Source organism: Tachypleus tridentatus, chromosome 5 (assembly GCF_004210375.1).
Source record: "Tachypleus tridentatus isolate NWPU-2018 chromosome 5, ASM421037v1, whole genome shotgun sequence".
NCBI classification, from domain to species: Eukaryota; Metazoa; Arthropoda; class Merostomata; order Xiphosura; family Limulidae; genus Tachypleus; species Tachypleus tridentatus.
This window is the reverse complement of record NC_134829.1, coordinates 40,616,398-40,637,319: the sequence shown is the minus strand read 5'-3', so window position 1 is coordinate 40,637,319 and position 20,922 is coordinate 40,616,398. Positions and strand designations below refer to the sequence as shown.

Below are 20,922 nucleotides of genomic sequence, written 5' to 3'. Positions count from 1 at the left end.
TACAACAAACAAGTAGACAAGAAACTACAAGTGTGAAATAATTAAATGTTTAAACTAGAAGGACACACAGTAGAGCGTATACTTCTGTCACGCAGCGTTGATCATATTCGAGGCTCAAACAATACGAAAAATGCGTTCATATGTCCGTCATTATCAACGGACACAAACCATTTTTGGCGGGTCAATGAGGAATAATATTCTACATAAGTCCACTAAATTTTATCAAAATATCATGGGTGAAAAATCTACCCCGTGTTAACAGCTACGAATGTTTTGGGATTTCGTAGCTTTATTTTAATCGTGACACTCCAAATATTAATCACTCCTAAGTTTAGTCGTATTCCAGATGAGTACCAACTTTCGTCAAAATCCATTCAGCCGTTTTCAAGACATCTTGCTAACAAACACACAGATGTAAAAATCATGTAACAAATTCTGAAAATTTGAGTTATTTTTATTGTTTTTAATACCCTTTTGGTGTTCGTAGTAAACATGCTTTAATTTATATTACTGTAGTTTAAATCATTGTTCACTTGTGGCTACAGTTTCGTGTTTTCAAGCTCCCGTCCCCCAGAGCCGTATGAAAAGGTTAAGCCAGCGAGGCCACAGCCTGACCAGTTTTTCATGGCATGTATATTTGCAACTAAAACTTGCTTCTTTTAATACATCACATTTTTTGCAGTTAAAATGGCTCTGGATTCAATATCACAGTTTTAAGTGTTCAAACATTTTTCTGGGGGGAGCATATCCTCAGATCCCCTTAGAAACAGTCATTTAGTAGTGGCTTCTTGCAGTATTGCCCTTTCTTCCCCAAAACAAGCAGCGAATTGTCAGTCAACATTGCATTGTACAAGAGTCCTGTCATTCATTTTTGTGGTTTAAACCAAGGTTTTTCTATGAAAAGACCGAAAAGACTCCGGTTAAAATTCAGGGTTCAGACACAGCATGGGACTGACATTACTTTCAACTCATTCATTTCTATTGCGTGTGATAGCAATATAACAGTTTGTTTTGGAATTTCGCGCAAAGCTACACGAGGGCTGTCTGCGCTAGCCATCCTTAAGTTTGCAGTGTAAGACTATAGGGTAGGTAGCTAGTCATCACCGCCCTCCGCCAACTCTTAGGCTACTCTTTTACCAAGGAATAGTGGGACTGACCGTTACATTATAACGCTCCCACGGCTGAAAGGAAGAGAATGTTTGGTGCGACCAGGATTCGAACCCACGATCCTCGAATTACGAGTTGAACGCCTTAACCCACCTGGCCATGCCAGGCTTCTATTGCAGATCACCATTCGATGATTATGAAGCTCTTGGCGACTGTGTGTCTGTTTAGAATTTTCATGCAAGGTTATACAAGGATTATATATCTGCGCGTAGCCGTTCATAACTCTTGTCTGACCGAGTAGTGGGATTTTACCGTCACTGTTTTAGCGTACCCACAACCTGAAAGAACGAAACGCATTTTTGCGGCATCGAGTCACGAATATACATGCAAAGTATTTGTTACTTACTTGTAAAACAAAAGACATCCAACATGTTATGCAACAAACGTGCACACGACTTGTATCGTTTTTCTAGACGTAGAATCGTCTTGAGTATGCACCATACTTTAATCTGGCGCTTTTACCACCGATAGTTGTGTTCGTGGATTCACACCTGCTAAACGACGGCACATTTTAATTACCAGGACTTGGGTGCGATTTGTTGCAAGTCTTTTCATGAATGGTCCTGGTACCCCAAATGATCCATATTTATTTGTATATTAATGTAATTAAATGCAAAGGATATTTGTGTTATGATCTAATTGTACCATTATTTTACGTCGGAAAATGCTATTATATACCATTCCTAATACCGATCAACTATCGATGGCATCAAACTATATACGAAATGTTTAGAAATATCAAAATGTAGTCCTAATACAATTTGTTCCACTATGACGTTATATTGATTATGGTTGTCATATGTCTTACCTATTCAACCCTTTGTGTTGCAAAAGATGATTACGAAATAGCTGTAAAAAACTAGAAAGAATCCTCAACAGCTGGAACACTCGAAATTCGTTTAAGCAGGATTAAGGTAAAGTAATCCATAAGACTTTTACCCCCACCTTTTTATTAGCTATATTTCTAATGCGTTGGCAAAGCCAAGTTTGGGGTGTGAGTATACTCAATTCAATTATATTACTCATCAGGATCTCTACCAGCCCAGGATTATAATAAATTAATCTGTGAGACCTTGAGCGTGATCAGATACATCAGTCGAAAGAATTTGACCACCTAAATCCAAAACTGTAAGAAGATATAAAATCTTTCAAAAGATCACAGAGCTACGAACTAAACTTTTGTACTTGAAAAAAAAACAACTTACAGCCATTCTATGAGCCATTATGCCATTGCTTAAAACAAGTAATAAAATGTACAGAAATTCAACAAAATACAGAGTTGTAGCCCATCCTCGGAGGGTTTAGTCACTACTGGTTATAGACTTTTTAAAGTAATTTTGGAAACCCAATAAAACCTTAAGTTTACATTAAAACTTACAAAATTACACATGAAATATATTCAAAACTTGAGTAAGAACAAAACGTTTCAGCTTTGAGCTGAAAGTTTATACTTGGAAAAGAGAAAAAACAACACTCAGAGCAATTCTGGGTGCTGCTCTGCTGGCGCTAAAAAATCAAATTTTATAAAAATTGTTTTGAGTTTCGCGCACAGCTACTCGAGGGCTATTTGCGCTAGCCATTCCCAATTTAGCAGTGTAAAACTAGAGGGAAGGCAGCTAGTCATCACTACCCACCGACAACTCTTGGGCTACTCTTTTACCAACGAATAGTGAGATTGACCGTCGCATTATAACGCCCCCACGGCTGAAAGGGCGAGCATGTTTGGTGCGACCGGAATTCGAATCCGTGACCCTCGGATTACGAGTTGAACGTCTTAACTTGCTTAGCCATGCCGGACCTTATAAAAAGTGAATACATTGTTCGTGTTTGTCTAATTACTGTTCATTCATCTTTATTTAATCTCAAAGAACAATCAGACACGTAGCCTAGAGAGGTCCCGGCCCCTGAAAAATCTAGGTATATTAATTATTTTTCAGCTTATATATGGCAGACCAAAATCTTAAGGCCAATAAACATAAAGAAAATGTGCATTTTGCGTTCTTAGACTAATCCACTTATTTGAGTAGAGCTTTGAACGATGAAAATAAGAAAAGGGAAAATAAAAATAAAAAACATTTTTAGCGTTTAATAGGGAAAATGTAAACACTATAAAATTAGCCTAAATACTAACTGGTCAAAAGTTTAAGACCATACTGAAACGAAGCGTTAATCGGTAAACACGTAACGAAATTTAGTCATTTGTGTTCAAGTATTAGCGTTGTCAACATCTCCCACTGACATCTCCTTTGTTACATTGGGTAAAAACATGGCAAAGCTAAAAAGCTGACAGAGTTTGAACGTGACAAAATTGTCGAGCTGCAAAAGCAAGGTCTCTCTTAACGTGCCATCGCTGGTGAGATTGGGCGTAGTAAAACTGCCGTTGTAAATTTCTTAAAAGATCCTGAGGGATACGGAACGAGAATTTCAAGTGGTCGGCCCAAGAAAATTTCTTCAGCATTGAGCAGGAGGATTCGACGGGTTGTCCGGCAAGACACCATCCGATCGTCGAATAAGATTAAGGCCCTTACGGAAGCAGAATGCAGCTCAAGAACAATAAGACTGCATCTACGAGAGAAAGGCTTTCAAAACCGTAAACGTCTTCAAAGGCCACGCCTCCTTCTACACCACGAAACAGCTCTGTTAAACTTTGCTGAGAATTACCAAACATGGAACGTAGAAAAATGGACGAAGGTTTTGTTCCCTGATGAGAAAAAAAAAAATTAACCTGGATGGTCTAGATGGCTTCCAATGTTACTGGTACGATAAAGATATCCCACCAGAGACATTTTCTGCACGATACAGTGGAGGAGGTTCCATCATGATCTGGGGTGCTTTCTCCTTTCATGGAACAATGGAGTTTCAGGTTATACAGGGACGTCAAACAGCAGCTTGATACATTGGGATGTTGGAGAGAGCATCCCTTATTGACTAAAGGCCCTCGTTTATGTGGAAATGACGGGATCTTTCAGCAGAACAACGCTGCAATCCACAATGTCCGCAGGACAAAAGACTTTTTCATGGCGAATAACGTGATTCTTTTGGACCATTCAGCGTGCGTATGCGCCCGAACTGAAACACATTGAAAATGTTTGGGGGTGGATGGCAAGGGAAGTCTATAGAAATGGACGTCAATTCCAAACAATGCATGATCTTCGTGAAGCCATCTTCACCACTTGAAATAACATTCCAGCCAGCCTTCTGCAAACGCTTATATCGACCATGCCAAAGCGAATGTTTGAAGTTATTTGCAATGACGGTCGTGCAACTCACTACTGAGACCTCTTGTTGGGCATTTCCTACCCTGTTTAGAACTTCTTTTTGGTATGGTCTTAAACTTTTGACCAGCTGGTATTTAGGCTAATTTTATGGTGTTCATATATTCCCTATTAAATGCTAAAAAGTTTTTTATTTTATTTTCCCATTTTTTATTTTCATCTTTCGAAGCTCTACACAAATAAGTGGTTGGGTCTAACAACGCAAAATGCATATTTTTTCTTTATGTTCATTGGCCTTAAGATTTTGCCCAGCAGTGTATGTAACAAACTAGTTTTGCATTATTTAATAACAAAAAATAATAAAACTTCTGCAAGTACTATTGTACTTAATTCGTTTTGATGGCCATTTTATTGCAAATTCAGATTAATTTCAGCTTTTTAATTTATAGCTTCCTTTTAAAATTTTCTGCCACTCCTGAGAAGAAACCTGGCTACGCCACTGAGGACAGTTCACATTCTAATGCAAATCTAATGCAATAGCTTAATCTGTGAGATACGTTATTTAACTATATTGTAGTTCCTGCTTTGAACCTATGTTTTGTTCAGTTCTGTAAACTATCTTAATAGCCTTACAACAAAGCATGATTTGTAATGTTTCTTTACAGAAGATCCGCTACAATTTTGATTTTGCCAAAGTATTAAAAATTAAAACATCAACAAAACATCCACACTTACTGTTTGTTGGTTTTTGTTTCGTTGTTTCTAAGCTAAACAATGCTATGTGTACTCTCTTTACCACGGAAGGGTATCGGTGTTGTTGTTGTTGTTGTTTTGAATTTCGCGCAAAGCTACACGTGGGTTATCTGCGCTAAACGGGGATGCGAACCCGGGACCCTCAGATTGCGAGTCGCACGCCTTAACAAGCTTGGCCATGCCGGGCCTAACATGAAAGAGATTTGTTTTTGTGAATCGTGGAAACAGTCAATCAAGTATTCGCTGATTAAAAATTATGTGCTTTCGTTTTTAAGTGGGGGAAATTACAGACTTTATAATGGAATACGCATTGACTTTTATCATAAACGTGCTGAGTTTGTCTCGAAGGAGGAGTGAAGCATAGCATAATAATGACTTTTGAATCTGAGGGGGCCATGAATTACTTTCCGTTGTCGCAAAATCATCCTTCCCACTATGGGGTTGTTGATGTATTATAAAAATGAAGGTTTAATCCCACTATCCAATAAGAGTAGCCAAAGAGTTGGTGTTGGGTGTTGTTGTCTAGCTGCTTTCCAATTAGTCTGTCAGTCGGTTTAGGTAAGTGACATTTCAAAACACCACACATGAATATTAATTATGTACGGTTACCACAAATAACTCTTGTTTAGCTTTGCTTGAATATTTAAAATAAATAAGCAAAAAAAAGTTTTCCGTTAAAAATAACCACAATATCGTAACACAGAATTATGTTTCAGAAATGTAGGTATATAAATTTCATGCAAATTAGATAGTTATAAAACACTACCAAGATTTTAACAAATATATATAGCAGTAACAAAAATAACCAGTGTACGAAACGAGAAAAACTGAATAATAACATGAAATATCTGGATTTCTATGTTAAAGGAAGTTGGCAAAAATGAAAGGAAAAATGGCGAAAACTTTATATACATACATATATATGTCTGGGCTTATGTGTGAAACTTTGTGTGAAGTTAGCTAAATTAAGTCAGCTTTGAGATAATTTATGAACCTGTTATTTATAGTAGTCTAATTTATTATTATTTTTCGTGCAATCGGATGATTTACTGACGTTGGAGGATGGGTTTGGTTTGTTTTGAATTTCGCGCAAAGATACTCGAGGGCTATCTGCGCTAGCCGTCCCTAATTTAGGGGGGTAAGGCTAGAGGGAAGGCAACTAGTCATCACTACCCATCGCCAACTCTTGGGCTACTTTTCTTACCAACGAATAGTGGGATTAACCATCACATTATCACACCCCCACGGGTGAAAGGGCAAGCATGTTTGGTGTGACGGGGATTCGAACCCGCGACCCTCAGATTACAAGTTGAGTGCCTTAACCATCTGGCCATGCCGGGCCTTGTAGGATAGGGCTTGATTTTCAACTGGAAGTTCTACATAAATAAGTATTCTACGTCAAATATAGAAACAATATTTTTCCATATAAATATGAATTTCACTTTGATGCTATATTTCTTCGATGCTTGGTTGAAAGTCTAAGTGAAGGCAAAAAGTAGCCATGCATTTTTTTGCACAAAGAAGTATTAATAAATATAAAAATCAAATAACAACTTACAATAGCCATCACCCCAGTGTGGCCCGGCTGTAATTTACAGACGTAGAACACTACAAATCAAGTTTCGATACCCTTTCGGGCCCGCCATGGCCCGGTGGGTTAAGGCGTTCGACTCGTAATCTGAGGGTCGCGGGTACGAATCCCCGTCGCACCAATCATGCCCGCCCTTTCAGCTGTGGGGGCGTTATAATGTAACTGTCAGTCCCACTATTCGTTGGTAAAAGAGTAGCCCAAGAGTTGGCGGTGGGTGGTGATGACTAGCTGCCTTCCCTCTAGTCTTACCCTCCTAAATTAGGGACGGCTAGCACAGATAGACCTCGAGTAGCTTTGTGCGAAATTCAAAAACAAAAACAAACAAACAAACAAACTTTCATGTTACTTTTATATACAAAGAGACATAACACCATTCTAACACATCAGATAATAAAAATTAAATTAATTGTTGGTCTGCGAAAGTAAACATGGAATAACTAGATGTACAGCAGATATATGACTGGATTAAAATGCTAGAAGCTGTCTTGTACCAAATGAATAGAAAACATAACCGTACCTAACCAAATCATTTTGCACTGAGTGCTATTAGATAACAAATGGGTCAATAAACTACCATGGCAACGCTTATTTGAAAATCCTACGACATGCGAGATACAGTAGTCATTAATCTTTAGCCAACAAGAGGGTGAGGCGATAGCACGTGCTTTTGTTGACCTTGGCTCAGCAGGATGAATACGTGGAGAACTGTGTGGTTCTGAAGGAGGTTCGAATGATGTTTTCTTAAGTAACCTTTAAAGTGTTATGTATGTGTGGTGTGAGCATATGTGTGTAGGTGTGTTACTTTAAAGTTTAAATCTACCGTAGATAATTTATGCTATTATTCAGGTTTTACCTGCCTCTCAGTGGGTTGCCGTCACCCAATTCTATAGGGAAAAAATTGCCTTTGGTGCCAAGTACGGAATTAAGTTCTCATAAGCCAAGCGTCTTTTCGCCCACTCTCGCCCGGTATGGTGCATTCGAGAGTTTCCTGGGCTAGCTCTATACACGCCTGCTGTTACTTAGTCTCAATAGATAACCTCCCATCAATGTCTTCTATTATCCTTTTGAAAGAACGTCAAACATGCTGTGGTGGCTGTCATTCATTTTGGAGGAACAAGAGTTGACATAAATCTTTCGTCCTTTAGACAATAAGAACCTGTCCAGTTCGAAATTATAAGAGTATACACAAAATTCCACGTTCTTCCTTCAATAAAAAAAAAACTGACTAGTTCGGTGTTATAATAAGAGTTAAAACACATCCTTTGTTCTGCCATCAGTAAAAATCTGCTTCGTTTAGAGTTACAAAATTTGCCTCGTCCTTCTATCATAAGAATAAGAACCTGACTGGTTTGAAATCACAAGAATCTACTCAAAATTTCTTTGGCTTCTGTTAGTAAAGCACCAGCTAGTACAGCGGTATGTCTACGGATTTACAACGCTAAAATCAGGGGTTTGATTCCCTTCGGTGGGCTCAGCAGATAGTCCGAAGTGGCTTTGGTATAAGAAAACACACACACACACACACACACACACACACACACACACACTGTTAGTAAGAATCCGCCCAGTTTAGAATTAGAACAATTGAAACAAAAGCCATCGTCCTTCTGTCAATATGGCCCTGACCGATTTGAAGTTACAAGAGTTAACACAACCATCGTCTTGTCCTCATTAAGAATATGCGGATTTGAAATTACAACAATTGACACAAAATCTCTCCTTTTTTTTTTTCCTGTCAATAAGATCCTGGTTGATTTGGAGCTAAAAGAGTTAACACAAATCATTCGTCCTTAAATAACCTGGAGATTTCAAACACCCGCTGAGAATGCACTTTAATTAGAGGACGTTCAGAAAAGCTGAATAAATCACGTGAAAGAGCGCCCGATAGCGTTAGATACGTCACAGCATACTTCAATCCAATTCACAAACGTTACAATTTCTGTTCATTGAACTGATGACATAGTGTCTATTATGTCGGGTGTGTCCCAGGTGTCTTGATGAGATCTGGTATTGCCCGAAAGATCTCGTCGGCACTAGATATGGCAGAGATGGCGAAGCTGACATGTTATTACTTATTATTCTTTGATTTCATTCATAATTTCTTATAATAAGTAAAAAATATATATATTATGAAGTAACTTTTATCAATCCATTCAAACCAGGAACTCGAAAACCCCTTGAACGATTTTGTTTGTTACTTTTTACGTATATTGAAATTCAGGTATTATTTTCAGAGTTTGTCCTAATTTTTTAAGCTCATTCATTACAATACAAACTTGATTCTATCATCTGTATCCTGTCATAAATAACAGCAGATATTTTGTAATTAGTTGTATGTTTCGAATTTAGTTGTTTTATTCTCAGATAGTAACATTCAATAATTAATTAACTGTGTGTCCTGGCTAGTTATATTTTGCATTTTATTATATAAACAACAATATCCAATAATGTCTTCATTACATTCCAGTACAAAATTTACATAGCTAAATAGAAGGGCGTTTGGCAGTCGCCTTCCAACTCTGCTGTTTTGACTGTAAAGTGCTTTTTATCCCACATTTATACCAACATTTTCGTATGTATTTTATACAGACCACTTTCTTACATGCACGGCCACGTGGTTAAGTTAATCTACTCGTAATCTGAGAGTCGTGGGTTCGAATCCCGATCACACCAAACATGCTTGTCCTTTCAGCCCTGGGGCGTTATAAAGTAACAGTCAATTCCATTATTCGTTGACAAAAGAGTTGTCCAAGAGTTGGCGGTGGGTGGTGATGGCTATCTGCTTTCCTTTTAGTCTTTTACTGCAAAATTAGGAACGGCTAACGCAGATAGCTCTCATGGAGCTTTGCGCGAAATTCAAAACAAACCAAACTTGCTTACAGATTCCACGCGGAAAGTGAACGTTCAACTGTTACACAAAACAACGGTAATTCAAATATTAATTTTTTTAAGAAAATTAATTTACATTTACGATGATGATTTGATCATTACACTTCAGTCTACTAATAAAACCTCTGGTTGGTTAAATAAGTGGTTTCAAACTAACCAAACTTTATTGCTTTATCCGACCTCAATGTCATGTATACTTATACTGAAATGTATTCAGTATGTATTCAGAGATATCATGAGCCTGCCCCCAGTGGCACAGCGGTATTTCTGCAGACTCACATTGCTATAAACTGGGTTTCGATACCCATGGTGGGCAGAGCACAGAGAGCCCATTGTGTAACTTTGTGATTAATTCCAAATAATCAAATAATAATCAATACCATCAACCTGTGTGATAAAGTTTGCTTAAACTGATGTGTATTAATAATATGTCATCAGTATGTAACAGACAAATGTGCTTCTCGTGATATATGTTCAGATGTCTCCATTGCATCATAAACAAACGTGCTTATAGCGATACGTGTGTTCGAGAGATGTTACCACTGTGTGATACAACATGCTTATAGAGATGTGTGTGTTCGGAGGATGTTACCATTGTGTGATAAGTAAGTGATGTGTATTCAAGTGACGTCATCACCATGTGATAAATAAGTATGCTTATAGCAGAAGAAATCACCACTTTGTGATAAGAAAATGACCGTGGTCCCCGGTTTGGAGCCCCTACAATAACAATCATGTGGAGCGCATGTTCGAAAGTATCATACATTGATTAACAAGTAAATAAATATATAAATATCAACAAATATAAAATATAAATATTCCAGGTTAAATAACGTAGTCTTAGCTACGGAATTAGTCGGATATTCAATACAAGCTTGATTAAACATATTTCAATAACAATGTCTTTCTCTTTAACATTTTACATGTCTCAGAAAAGATTGTTACATATTTTAAAAGAGATGGAACCAAGTTATATCCATGTAAGTGGAGGTTCATCTTAAACATCCAATCAAAATTCCTCTGAAGACAAATAATCTCTGAACCAAAAAAACGAAAATACTTCTCCTATCTGAAGAATCTATAGTTCCTATCAACTAAGGTACACCTAACAAGCAGAAACCCACCATAACTATGATAAAGGGAAGTGGAATGCATGTTATGTCCTGTACTGGCAATTTAGTGGATAGTCATAAAAATCTCTGCTTTTTATTGCTATTCTTGTTAACAAACTAACTTTAGTTTTAGCCAAACTTAAGTACATATTTACAGAAACCACGAGAATACAATAAGTCAAAAGCAAGTAACAAAGAATACACAGAAACGAAGGAATGCTCCAAAATAATTGGATAACAGCATATACAAAAAAAAAAGAAGGAAAACACCAAAAGAAAGATATAAAGAGGACATAATATGTTTTAACACAAGTGTACAACAAACTTTGTTCTAGAAAACTTCATGCCTTCGAAGCATAATTACAAGTTTAAAATAAATTGTCTCTTATGCTAATTTTCTGTTTGTTTATCACGAAACAAAATTTTTGGTGATCAGATTACAAGGGAATTTTTCAGATGGAAAACAATAAACTTCCACTGGTGGTGAAAATATTCTTTTAAATTTGTTTCGTACCAAATTTTTGGCGAGTTACGTATTGGAGACCAACTATCAACAAAATTTATTAAAAGAACCAACCACTCAGAGAGAAAAAAAAACATTAATATTCTAGTACAACGCCCGAGACTTTTTTTAGATTTCTAAGTTCCCTCCCCTGTGGCTCAGAGGTATGTCTGCAAGATTACGACGCCAAAATGTGGGTTCAATACCTGTGATGGGCAGAGCACAATGCATAGTTTTGTGTTTGACAACAACCAAACCAAACTAAGAGAAAATTAAAATCATATTTATGATACAATAAAAAGCAAACACTTTGTTTCAGTCAAGTATTCAAATAAATTACGTATATATTAGTAAGTGTGCAAAGGTTTTGATGTAAAACACATTCCATAAAAGCCATCACTTCAATAATCACTCCTACTAATCTAGTAGGAGGTTTTGCTTACGACGAAAGAAACGACTATTTTACCCATTTGATACTTTTTTATATTTAAAAAAAATATTTTCCATGTCCAACTCCATTTGATACGAAAACTTTGATTTTATATCAGTTACTTTTAGCTGTTATCCGGTTGACAAAAACAAAAACAGTTTGTTAGCATAAATACCAATAGCTAGCACAAAGGGTTTTTTTTCGTGGTTTTCTTGTCGAAACCTTTGAATTGTAAGTTTACTAATCTTTTCAACTGACTACAGATAGTATAACCTAATAAAACTTAAATATCAAGATAAACACAAATTTTAAGTACATCTACAAAACAAATAGGCATTTAAATAGAAAAACAATACCTTTCCTATTTATTTGAATTATATCATGTACATGTTTACATGCGCTATGTATATCCATAAATCATAAGTTTTTTTATCGACGTCACATACTCAGATGTTATTAGCTTCAATAAAAAATACGTATGGGCCTTATTATTGAATTTAATGTTCTATGTTAATTTTTATCGAACAAATGACCTTTCATTTTGTCTTTTAAATTTGATATTAAGTACTTTCTTCCAAAGGAAACAAGAAGAGGGCGCTGTTTCATAACCACTGCAGTTCTTTTTTTCACTTAGCCCTAAATTATGAGAACGGGTTTAGAGCAGGAGCTCCAAACAAAGACTAATATCACCTTGTTACTACAAATCTATCAATCATGGAATTTTACTTTTTAATAACTTAACGATCATTGGTTAAACACCTAGCATACCAACCTGTAATTATGTGGCCAGTATTTTTTTTTCTTCTCCCTAAGAGTAGCGCTATCGTTGATTCATCTTCTTCAGGGCTTTCGTCGGTGTAACCTTCGTCGACTTCATCCTCTACGTGGTGAATTGAAATAAGATTAATTACCTAGTTTACTTGAAAAATTAGTATGTGTTTATAAATGTAAGTAGACAACTTTTTAAAAAATACGAGAGTAAGTCAAAAGTAAATACATTATTTATAATAAAAGTCAAGTGTACGAAAGGATTCTGAACATGCAACCAAATATGTATATATATATATATATATTGTCTTTACACAACTAACATGCATATCTAAACCTGAAGTACATCGTGAAGCTAGTAATTTTCACCAATTACTCTACAGTAAACATACAACATGAAGTTGAATTTTGCCACTGCCTAACGTAAGCTGTATATTTAACTATTATAACCACCTACGTCACGTTAAAAAGATACAACACTGGATTAACTTTTGCATTGTCTAAGCTAAGCCTAACATCATTATCACTACCCAAGATGCTTTACAATATATAACATTGAGTTATGTTTTGCCAGTGTCCAAGATAATCATAAGTTGTTCAGTGAATTATTCCACCATCAAAATTAAGTTAAAACATATAATATGAAGTTAAATTTTGCCAGTGTCCAAGCTATAAATAACACAGTGGAGAAATTTAGTTGAATGGACGGCAACTGCTTGTTGTAGAAGAAGAATTTGCCGTTCATTCAAACAAGTTTCATCATGAATACTCTAGCTAAATAATCTATCAAGTAAAGCCTAATATAAGTTGCATGGTTAATCACTACCACTACCCAAGTTAGATTAAAACATGTTGACGATATGTTTTGGTTTAATCCTTGTCATATTCACCGAGGTTTAGACAACTTATAAAGTTCAGATGTTGGTTGTTTGTGTCTAATTTCGTGCATAGCTATTCGAGGCCTATCTGCCCTAACCGTCCCTAATTTAGCAGTGTAAATCTAGAGGGATGGCAATTGGTCGTCACTACCCGCCGTCAACTCGGAGGTTACTCTTTTGCCAACGAATAGTGGGATTGAGCGTCACTACATAACGCCCCCACAGCTGAAAAGGCGAGCATATTTGGTGTGAAGGGGATTCGAACATGCAATTACGAGTCGAGCACCCTAACCACCTGGCCATACCGGGCGAAAGTTTAAATTAGTTCTAAATACGTGTCTTTAGCTAACGCTGCAAAACAGCCTTTATAATGAAAGTAAAATAGCAAACATAAATGAAAATAAATAATTAACGACATTCAATATATAGATGGTATAACCAGCACGACTAATGAAAACATCAATGACTAATTAATATATCTAACGTGCGGAACGTTGAAACTCTAGCTATCAACTTCAACTACTGTTGTATAATTATTTTATTGTAGTTAAGGACATAGCTACGCACTGGGCTGGCTATCTTAACTCGGTTTCTAGCATTCCATGTCCGCAGACATACAGTTGTGCTACTGGAGGGCGCTGTCGCAGATTTAACTTTGTTCGGGTGTGTGTGTGTTTTCTTATAGCAAAGCCACATCGAGCTGTCTGCTCAGCCCACCGAGGGGAATCGAACCCCTGATTTTAGCGTTGTAAACCCGTAAACATACCGCTGTACTAGCGTGGGGCCTTTGTTCGGGAAACGTACCTTTAGTAAGGTCCAAGCTAAGCCTAACATATCAACTTTAATACAGCTCAACTGTATTTAAGTTAAGCACCTCTTATGTTAAATGCAGTAATTAAACACGCAGCGTTAAAACTAATTACTACACATAATGAAGGAAGTAAACAACACGACATTTTGTAAATAACATTAGCTCAGAGTACTGAGGGAAAAACGTGAATAAACACACTATTAAAGGCAAACCTACACGAACGAATATAAATGAAAAGGGAGTAGACCCCTTGGGTAATATATTGATAAATACATTCGCGAGGGGGATTACAGTTACCGCTAAATACTCGATAACTTAGACATACCTCTTGTAAATGTATATTTCCCCACATGCCTAAAGCCGACTAAAGAAATTGATTTAACGTGAAATGTGATAAACGAAACTGCTTCAATCAGTATCTGTCTGTTCAGAGAGTTAAACAGAAATATAAGAAAATGTATATTTGTCAGTAGGTTGAAAGTCGTGGTTTACATTTGACATTTTGAACAAGTAGCAGATTCTTGATTAAAGTTTGTCGGTTTAAAAACTGAAAATACTTATTACTCCAAAGATAAAAGGGTTGTGAAAAAAATATCAGAAACCTAGTTTGTAGAATGTAACTGTATCGACAACTTTGTTCTAACGTAGGTAGGTTTTTAATTTCTTTACTTCTAAATTTGTATTATCAGGTATATAATTCTCGTGTTCCCATAGTCGTAATTGTGCGTCCCCTACCGACTCTTTGTGCCCCTATTCCCCTGGAGGGCGTGCCTCACATTTTGCACAACACGGTTATAAATAAGCAAAATTTACCATAAAAATACAACTTGTTCGTGGCTGTGTAACAACGCCACTGTTAATCACGTACCAGACTGGACGAACGCATGCATGCGTTTCGTTGCTACAAAACTACTACATGAAAAACAACGTTACTGATACATCACAGAGTCACCAATACATCGAAACTGCAGAATGACAGGTGTAGTCTCTTATCTACGTACTGGGGCTTGTCAGCTTTAGTTCTATCATTATTTCACAAATATGACATTATAATATTTTGACAGCTGAATATAAGCCCACATTCTCCAACGTTATTACCCAGGGCCACAACCTGTATTGAGTGGCATATATCACTGATGAATGTCTGTTATTGAGAGAGGATTCAAGCGTAAAGAAGAACCACAGAACTGTCAGAAACATCATTAGGGGCACCACACCCTAAACAAACTCCATTAACGCGGCATTATTATTTTAAGACATACTAAAGAACAAAAGAAGTAGAAGTGAAAACACAGACAAACAAGGGTGTGTAACTTCCTAGTGGGGCCCGGCATGTCCAAGCGTGTTAAGGCGTTCGACTCGTAATCCGAGGATCACGGGTTCGAATCACCGTCGCACCAAACATGCTCGCCCTTTCAGCCGTGATGGCGTTATAATGTGACGGTAAATCCCACTATTCGTTGGTAAAAGAGCATCCCAAGAGTTGGCGGTGGGTGGTGATGACTAGCTGCCTTCTCTGTAGTCTTACACTGCTAAATTAGGGACGGCTAGCACAGATAACTATCGAGTAGCTTTGTGCGAAATTCAAAAACAAACAAAAAAACTTCCATGTGACATTAGGATAATTTTATATGCGCAACGAATTGGATATTGAGGTTTAAAAACAAAATCAACAATTATGGTATAGATTACTAAACGAAAATATAAAACTAGAGCAAGGAAACCAGCTGCCCCGAGGAAGGTGAAGTGACTGCTGTATTGGTAGCAGGTGTACACCCCTATTTTCTATTTTGTCAGAACTCGAGACATAATTTATAACCCTTACGTTTAAAGGCTCATTCACTGAGGCATGAAAATAGCAGACACAAGCCCCCCAATTCTTTAGAATCTAACATCTGTTTCCTTCATCTTCTTAGGTGTAAAAAAAAAGGAACGATGAATGTGTTCTATTCTGAAAATACCTTAGATAGAGAGTATATAATGTTACTTGATATTGTAGAATCAGCTGTTGTAATATCATTAGTGAAGACTTGACAAGAGCTTGCTATGTCACTTCTGTCAGTGTTCTCTCTAATAAAATTATTCTGGTTTTCCTTTCGAGGTTTCAAGACTGTTATCCATCAGTCACGGACGTATATATGAGGCACCTTCTCAATAATATCCACAAATCCTATAACAATCGAATATCTCAACAAGAACAAATCGATCAAATTATACCAGAAAGCCCTATTACAATACTCATCAACAATATATATGTATAAGAGTAAAATACCCATCAGTCATCAAACAACCGAATAATATCTCACTAAGAATACCTGTTATCTAAGCTACAATATCCCATCAACAATATTATTTGGTTATATAACATCAGAATACTTCATCAACAATACCCATCAATTATAAAACAACAGAATATGTCATCAAGAATACCCATTGATCATGTAAAAATAGAATACCTCATCAACAATACCCATCAATTATATAAGAGCATAATATCTAATCAACAGTAATCATCAATTATACAAAAACAGAATAATACCTCACCAACAATATTTATCAGTTACAAAGAGGGCTCAATACGTTATACTAAATTGGAACTGATTGTATTAGAATGACATTGTGATGTTGGTTGGTGTTCTGTAGGTAGTGTGATGTCACTGGAAAGTGGTCGTTTTTGGAAAACGTATGCGACAATCTTTTCCGACATAAAATATTAATATATTAAGACTAAAGATGTGTTGAGATCTGAGAAAGAAACATACTTTTAAGACGGGGATATCTCTTGTACTTAATGGTTTTAAAATAAAATTATATCGATTAACTTAAAGTACCAGGACAACAAAAAAAAACAAACTTGCAACAAGTCGCACCCAACCATGATAATGAAATTGCATCCTCTTGAAATAACTTAAAACCCACGAGCATTATAGATCATTAGTAAAATCTATCCATGTCTATCACGAACTGTATGCAACATAATCAAAAGGATTCTTATCTAAAAAAGCCACAAAAGCAGTTTCCACATCATATCCAGGAAAAGACTGTAGAAAATTGTGTGAGTGGTAATTAGCTGAAAGAAAAACAATGGAAATACGTAGTGATAGTCGACAAAGCGTATGTGTGCGTGATAAGTGTAACAAGTCTTATACAATTTTCTACTGTTCAATGGTTAGGGGGGGAAATTCAGAGGTTAGCTTTGTTTATTATCAATAAAATGTTCTTGTCCCCTCTGTACCACACATAAGTACTGACTTGGTTCGGAACGTTCAACAATCGTAAACCTTAAGCAACTAAAGAACGAAACAGGAACTCGTGCTATTCCATACGAAAACACAGCACTCAAGTTGCATTCGAATTTCTGTGGTCGAACTGTTGAAACGGGCGATGGAGAGCCGTCGTCTTTGTACATTAGATGGATTATGGAAGGCCGCCAAGAATGAACTGTATGCTTTGGATATGACAGCCCTTTGCAATAGGAACTACGATGCAAGGTTATTGTCAAGAACCATGGTCGTCAGTTAAAACATAGCGAATCTATAAAATTATTTTATAATAAAATATTCAAATCAACGTATAACAACAAAATATCTAATCAATAATATTCTTCGGTCATGTAACAATCGAATAAATCATCGGTCAAGTCAGAACTAAACACTAACAAGAAAAAGACTTATATTACGATTTTTCATCAACCATATAAAACAGGGTCTGTCAAAAATACCCGGACAACTATGTGACAAAAAATATTTCGTCAAAAAACTCAGCAGCCACATATAATCTATCAAATTAAATATCTAAACAAAACAGACATATAAACAAAAGGCAACAGAGAGAGAGCTTACCAGCCGTGGAACTTAAAACAGTTAGCATTAATTTCTGGTCGACAATAAAAATCACCACATTCATGAGAACAAATTCTACTTTTTCGCTTACGCCCTCTAACTCCTAAATATCGCCCGCTCTTGAATTATGACCTCAAAAAACAGTGGTGGACGAATTCATTTTTTACGCTGTTGTGTTTGTTTGTAGGTAAACACAACGCTACACAATGGGGTAATCTGTGCTCTGCTCGCAAAGGGTATCGAAACCCGGTTTCTAACGGTATAAGTCCGCAGACACATCGCCTTGCCACTGAAGGGGGGGGGCATTTTGTTTTCATTTGTACATTTTTATTCTTGAGATGATATTCAAAATATCTACGGGGATATTAGGATCATTCAGTTTTCCACTGAAAAACAAACAAACAAAAGTGCTTTACCAGACTATAAACAGCAATATTATCTCGTTGTGTATTATACAGTTTGTTATTCTTGAATTGGTAAGTTCTAAATCCACCAGAACATTGTACAAAAACGAATGAGATCTTGTTTCTTTGCATTGTCAAATTTAGTATTTTACCAGAGTAAGTCGTACTGAACATATCAGCACCTGTGAGTTGCTGGACCCTACACTGGCTCAAGTTACGAAGCCTAACAAATCTCTTGTGACATACTACAAAACACTGAATACTTACATTTATAAAATAACGGCACATAAATGTCCCCTTGTGCAAACATTTGTTTTATTAACACTATAAATCTGTTTCTTATCTTCCTACAGCTACGAAAGATATCCGTGCCTCCAGTGCAGTGGCTCTCAGTTTTTGTTTCTTTTAGCGCAAAAATCGAATTCATAATTTTAACGATATGAGCCTCGAGTTTCCCCTAAACCACTGGGAGACCTCAGGCTCTGCGGATTCTTTGGACGTAGTGACGTCCAAGCGAACTACGATAGCAGTTTCCACAGGTTGTAGAGAAATACAGATCTGGTGATAACGTGAGAGTTTGTTTGTTTTGAATTTCGCACAAAGCTACTCAAGGGCTATCTGTGCTAGCCGTCCCTAATTTAGCAGTGTAAGACTAGAGGGAAGGCAGCTCGTTATCACTACCCACCGCCAACTCTTGGGCTACTCTTTTACCAACGAATAGTGGGATTGACCGTCACATATTAACGCCCCCACGGCTGAAAGGGCGAGCATGTTTGGTGCGACCTGGATTCGAACCCGCGACCCTCGGATTACGAGTCGAATGCCTTAACACACTTGGCCATGCCAGGCCCTAACGGGAGAGACTAAGCTATATTAATATACACATTTTAAGACAAACATTAAAATAACTTTATTTTCAAAAGCCCTTTCCAAAACTCTTTGCGAACCACTCTTCAAAACATAAGTCCATGCACGAAAGTAAACCAGAAACTAACTGAAAAAAAAAAAAAAAACTTCAAATAAAGTAACCCTATGATGAAAATCTAAACATCAACTTGACCTATAGAATCCACAAGTTTAGCTTCGTTCTCAGTTTTGTCTTACAAAATCCAAATACAGGATCCAGCCACTAAATCCTGATTTACAAGAGCATTGTTTGTGCTGATGAGTGATATTTCATACCGCACTCACGTAGCCACGCCCAATTCGCTCGCTAATTCTGATTGTAATAATAATGCCAAGCAAGACAGTTACCCTAAACTTTTAAGCCTGTATTTACTATTCATTGTGCGTTTTTCCTGAACGCGTCTCCTATATATATAACATGTACAGTAGGCATTCTTTCATTCACAAGACGGCTAGCCTGTCAGATAGATACATACGAAGTTAAGACAAAGTCGCTAGTCAAAGTTGCTGTTAAAATGTCACTGATTCAGTTAGAAAATACACTCACCCAAACACAACACTTTTAACCCAAGCGGTAAAATAAGCCAAATTTATAAGCATAAATGTGTAAAGGTTTATAATTTAATCTCATTATAATAAGATATTAACACTGATTACATCTAATAATTATTAAAAAAAACAAAACGTTACACAGCTGATGAGTTCATTTTCATTTGTAAATTGTATCAACAAAACTTGTTTTGTTAACCACTGTCTTCTGCTATTCTTCTCACAAAATTAACCTGGATCTTTTACACATTAAAATATACTTCGTCTAAAATGCGGTAAAACTGCGTACTGAATATTATGTCATACAAAATGCCAATGTTGAAGTTACTTACGTTTAAGCGCGCGTGGTTTAGCCTGTTTTCGCCGGGACATGACAGTATGTGGCGATTACTGACAGGTGCGAACTTCTTCCAGTTGCCACGGAGAAGAAAACGTGAACGATTGGATTCCACAAACAAAACAGTTATGTCGTAAATTAGATTAATATTAACGTTAATTTGTTGTTTAGTAGAAGCCGCTTTACAAAGCCGTTGGTTTCGTCCGAGCCTACCTGTATAGGAGTCAACGTGGTAATATTATTCGCAGACAGGCACAAACGCTGAATGTGGGCAGCGAAGGGTGATATTCAATATAAACAGGGCTCTGAGTCGTAGCTACGTCACGAAGACAAAGTCCCAGCGGGACGTGACATCCCCGCAGGAAATGAGCGCAGGCGTGCCGACTACAAGGTACGAGAACGCGCGGAAGAAGGCTGTGGCGTAGAGAGCTTTTAGGAACTTCTGTTGCGATCGAACGCAAGGCCAACTCACATATTTAAAAACTTATTATTGTTACTATTACTAAAGTTTTGAAATTTTATCTGCTAAGTTTTGGTGAAACGCTGTAGCTTCTTGCTTCGCGAATATTGTATTATTCTAGCACAATGAATGTCGCTGTTCTGTTAAAGTAACAAAAATAAAATGATTTTTATCCACCTTTATCAGCCGGCGAACAATAATCGTATATCATGTTGAACGTAATTTTTGTTTACTTCCGGTCTTGCGTGCTACTCAGTTGTCTGATGTCACTGAGTTTTGAGCGCCTAAGTCGAGATGTTGGTGACAGG

General features: G+C 36.9%; 1 protein-coding gene across 1 annotated transcript in view; it reads right to left on the bottom strand.

Annotated features, from left to right (window-relative positions):
• The window catches only part of LOC143250994 (uncharacterized), a 91,132-nt gene extending 70,530 nt beyond the window's left edge, over positions 1-20,602 (bottom strand). The window contains exons 1-2 of the mRNA XM_076502261.1: positions 20,150-20,602; positions 12,432-12,539 (exon numbers count right to left, since the gene is read on the bottom strand). Coding sequence (XP_076358376.1) covers positions 12,432-12,539; positions 20,150-20,189 — 148 coding nt within the window. The 5' untranslated portion in view covers positions 20,190-20,602. The remainder of the gene's footprint in view (positions 1-12,431; positions 12,540-20,149) is intronic.
• Between the last annotated feature and the right edge of the window lie 320 nt (positions 20,603-20,922).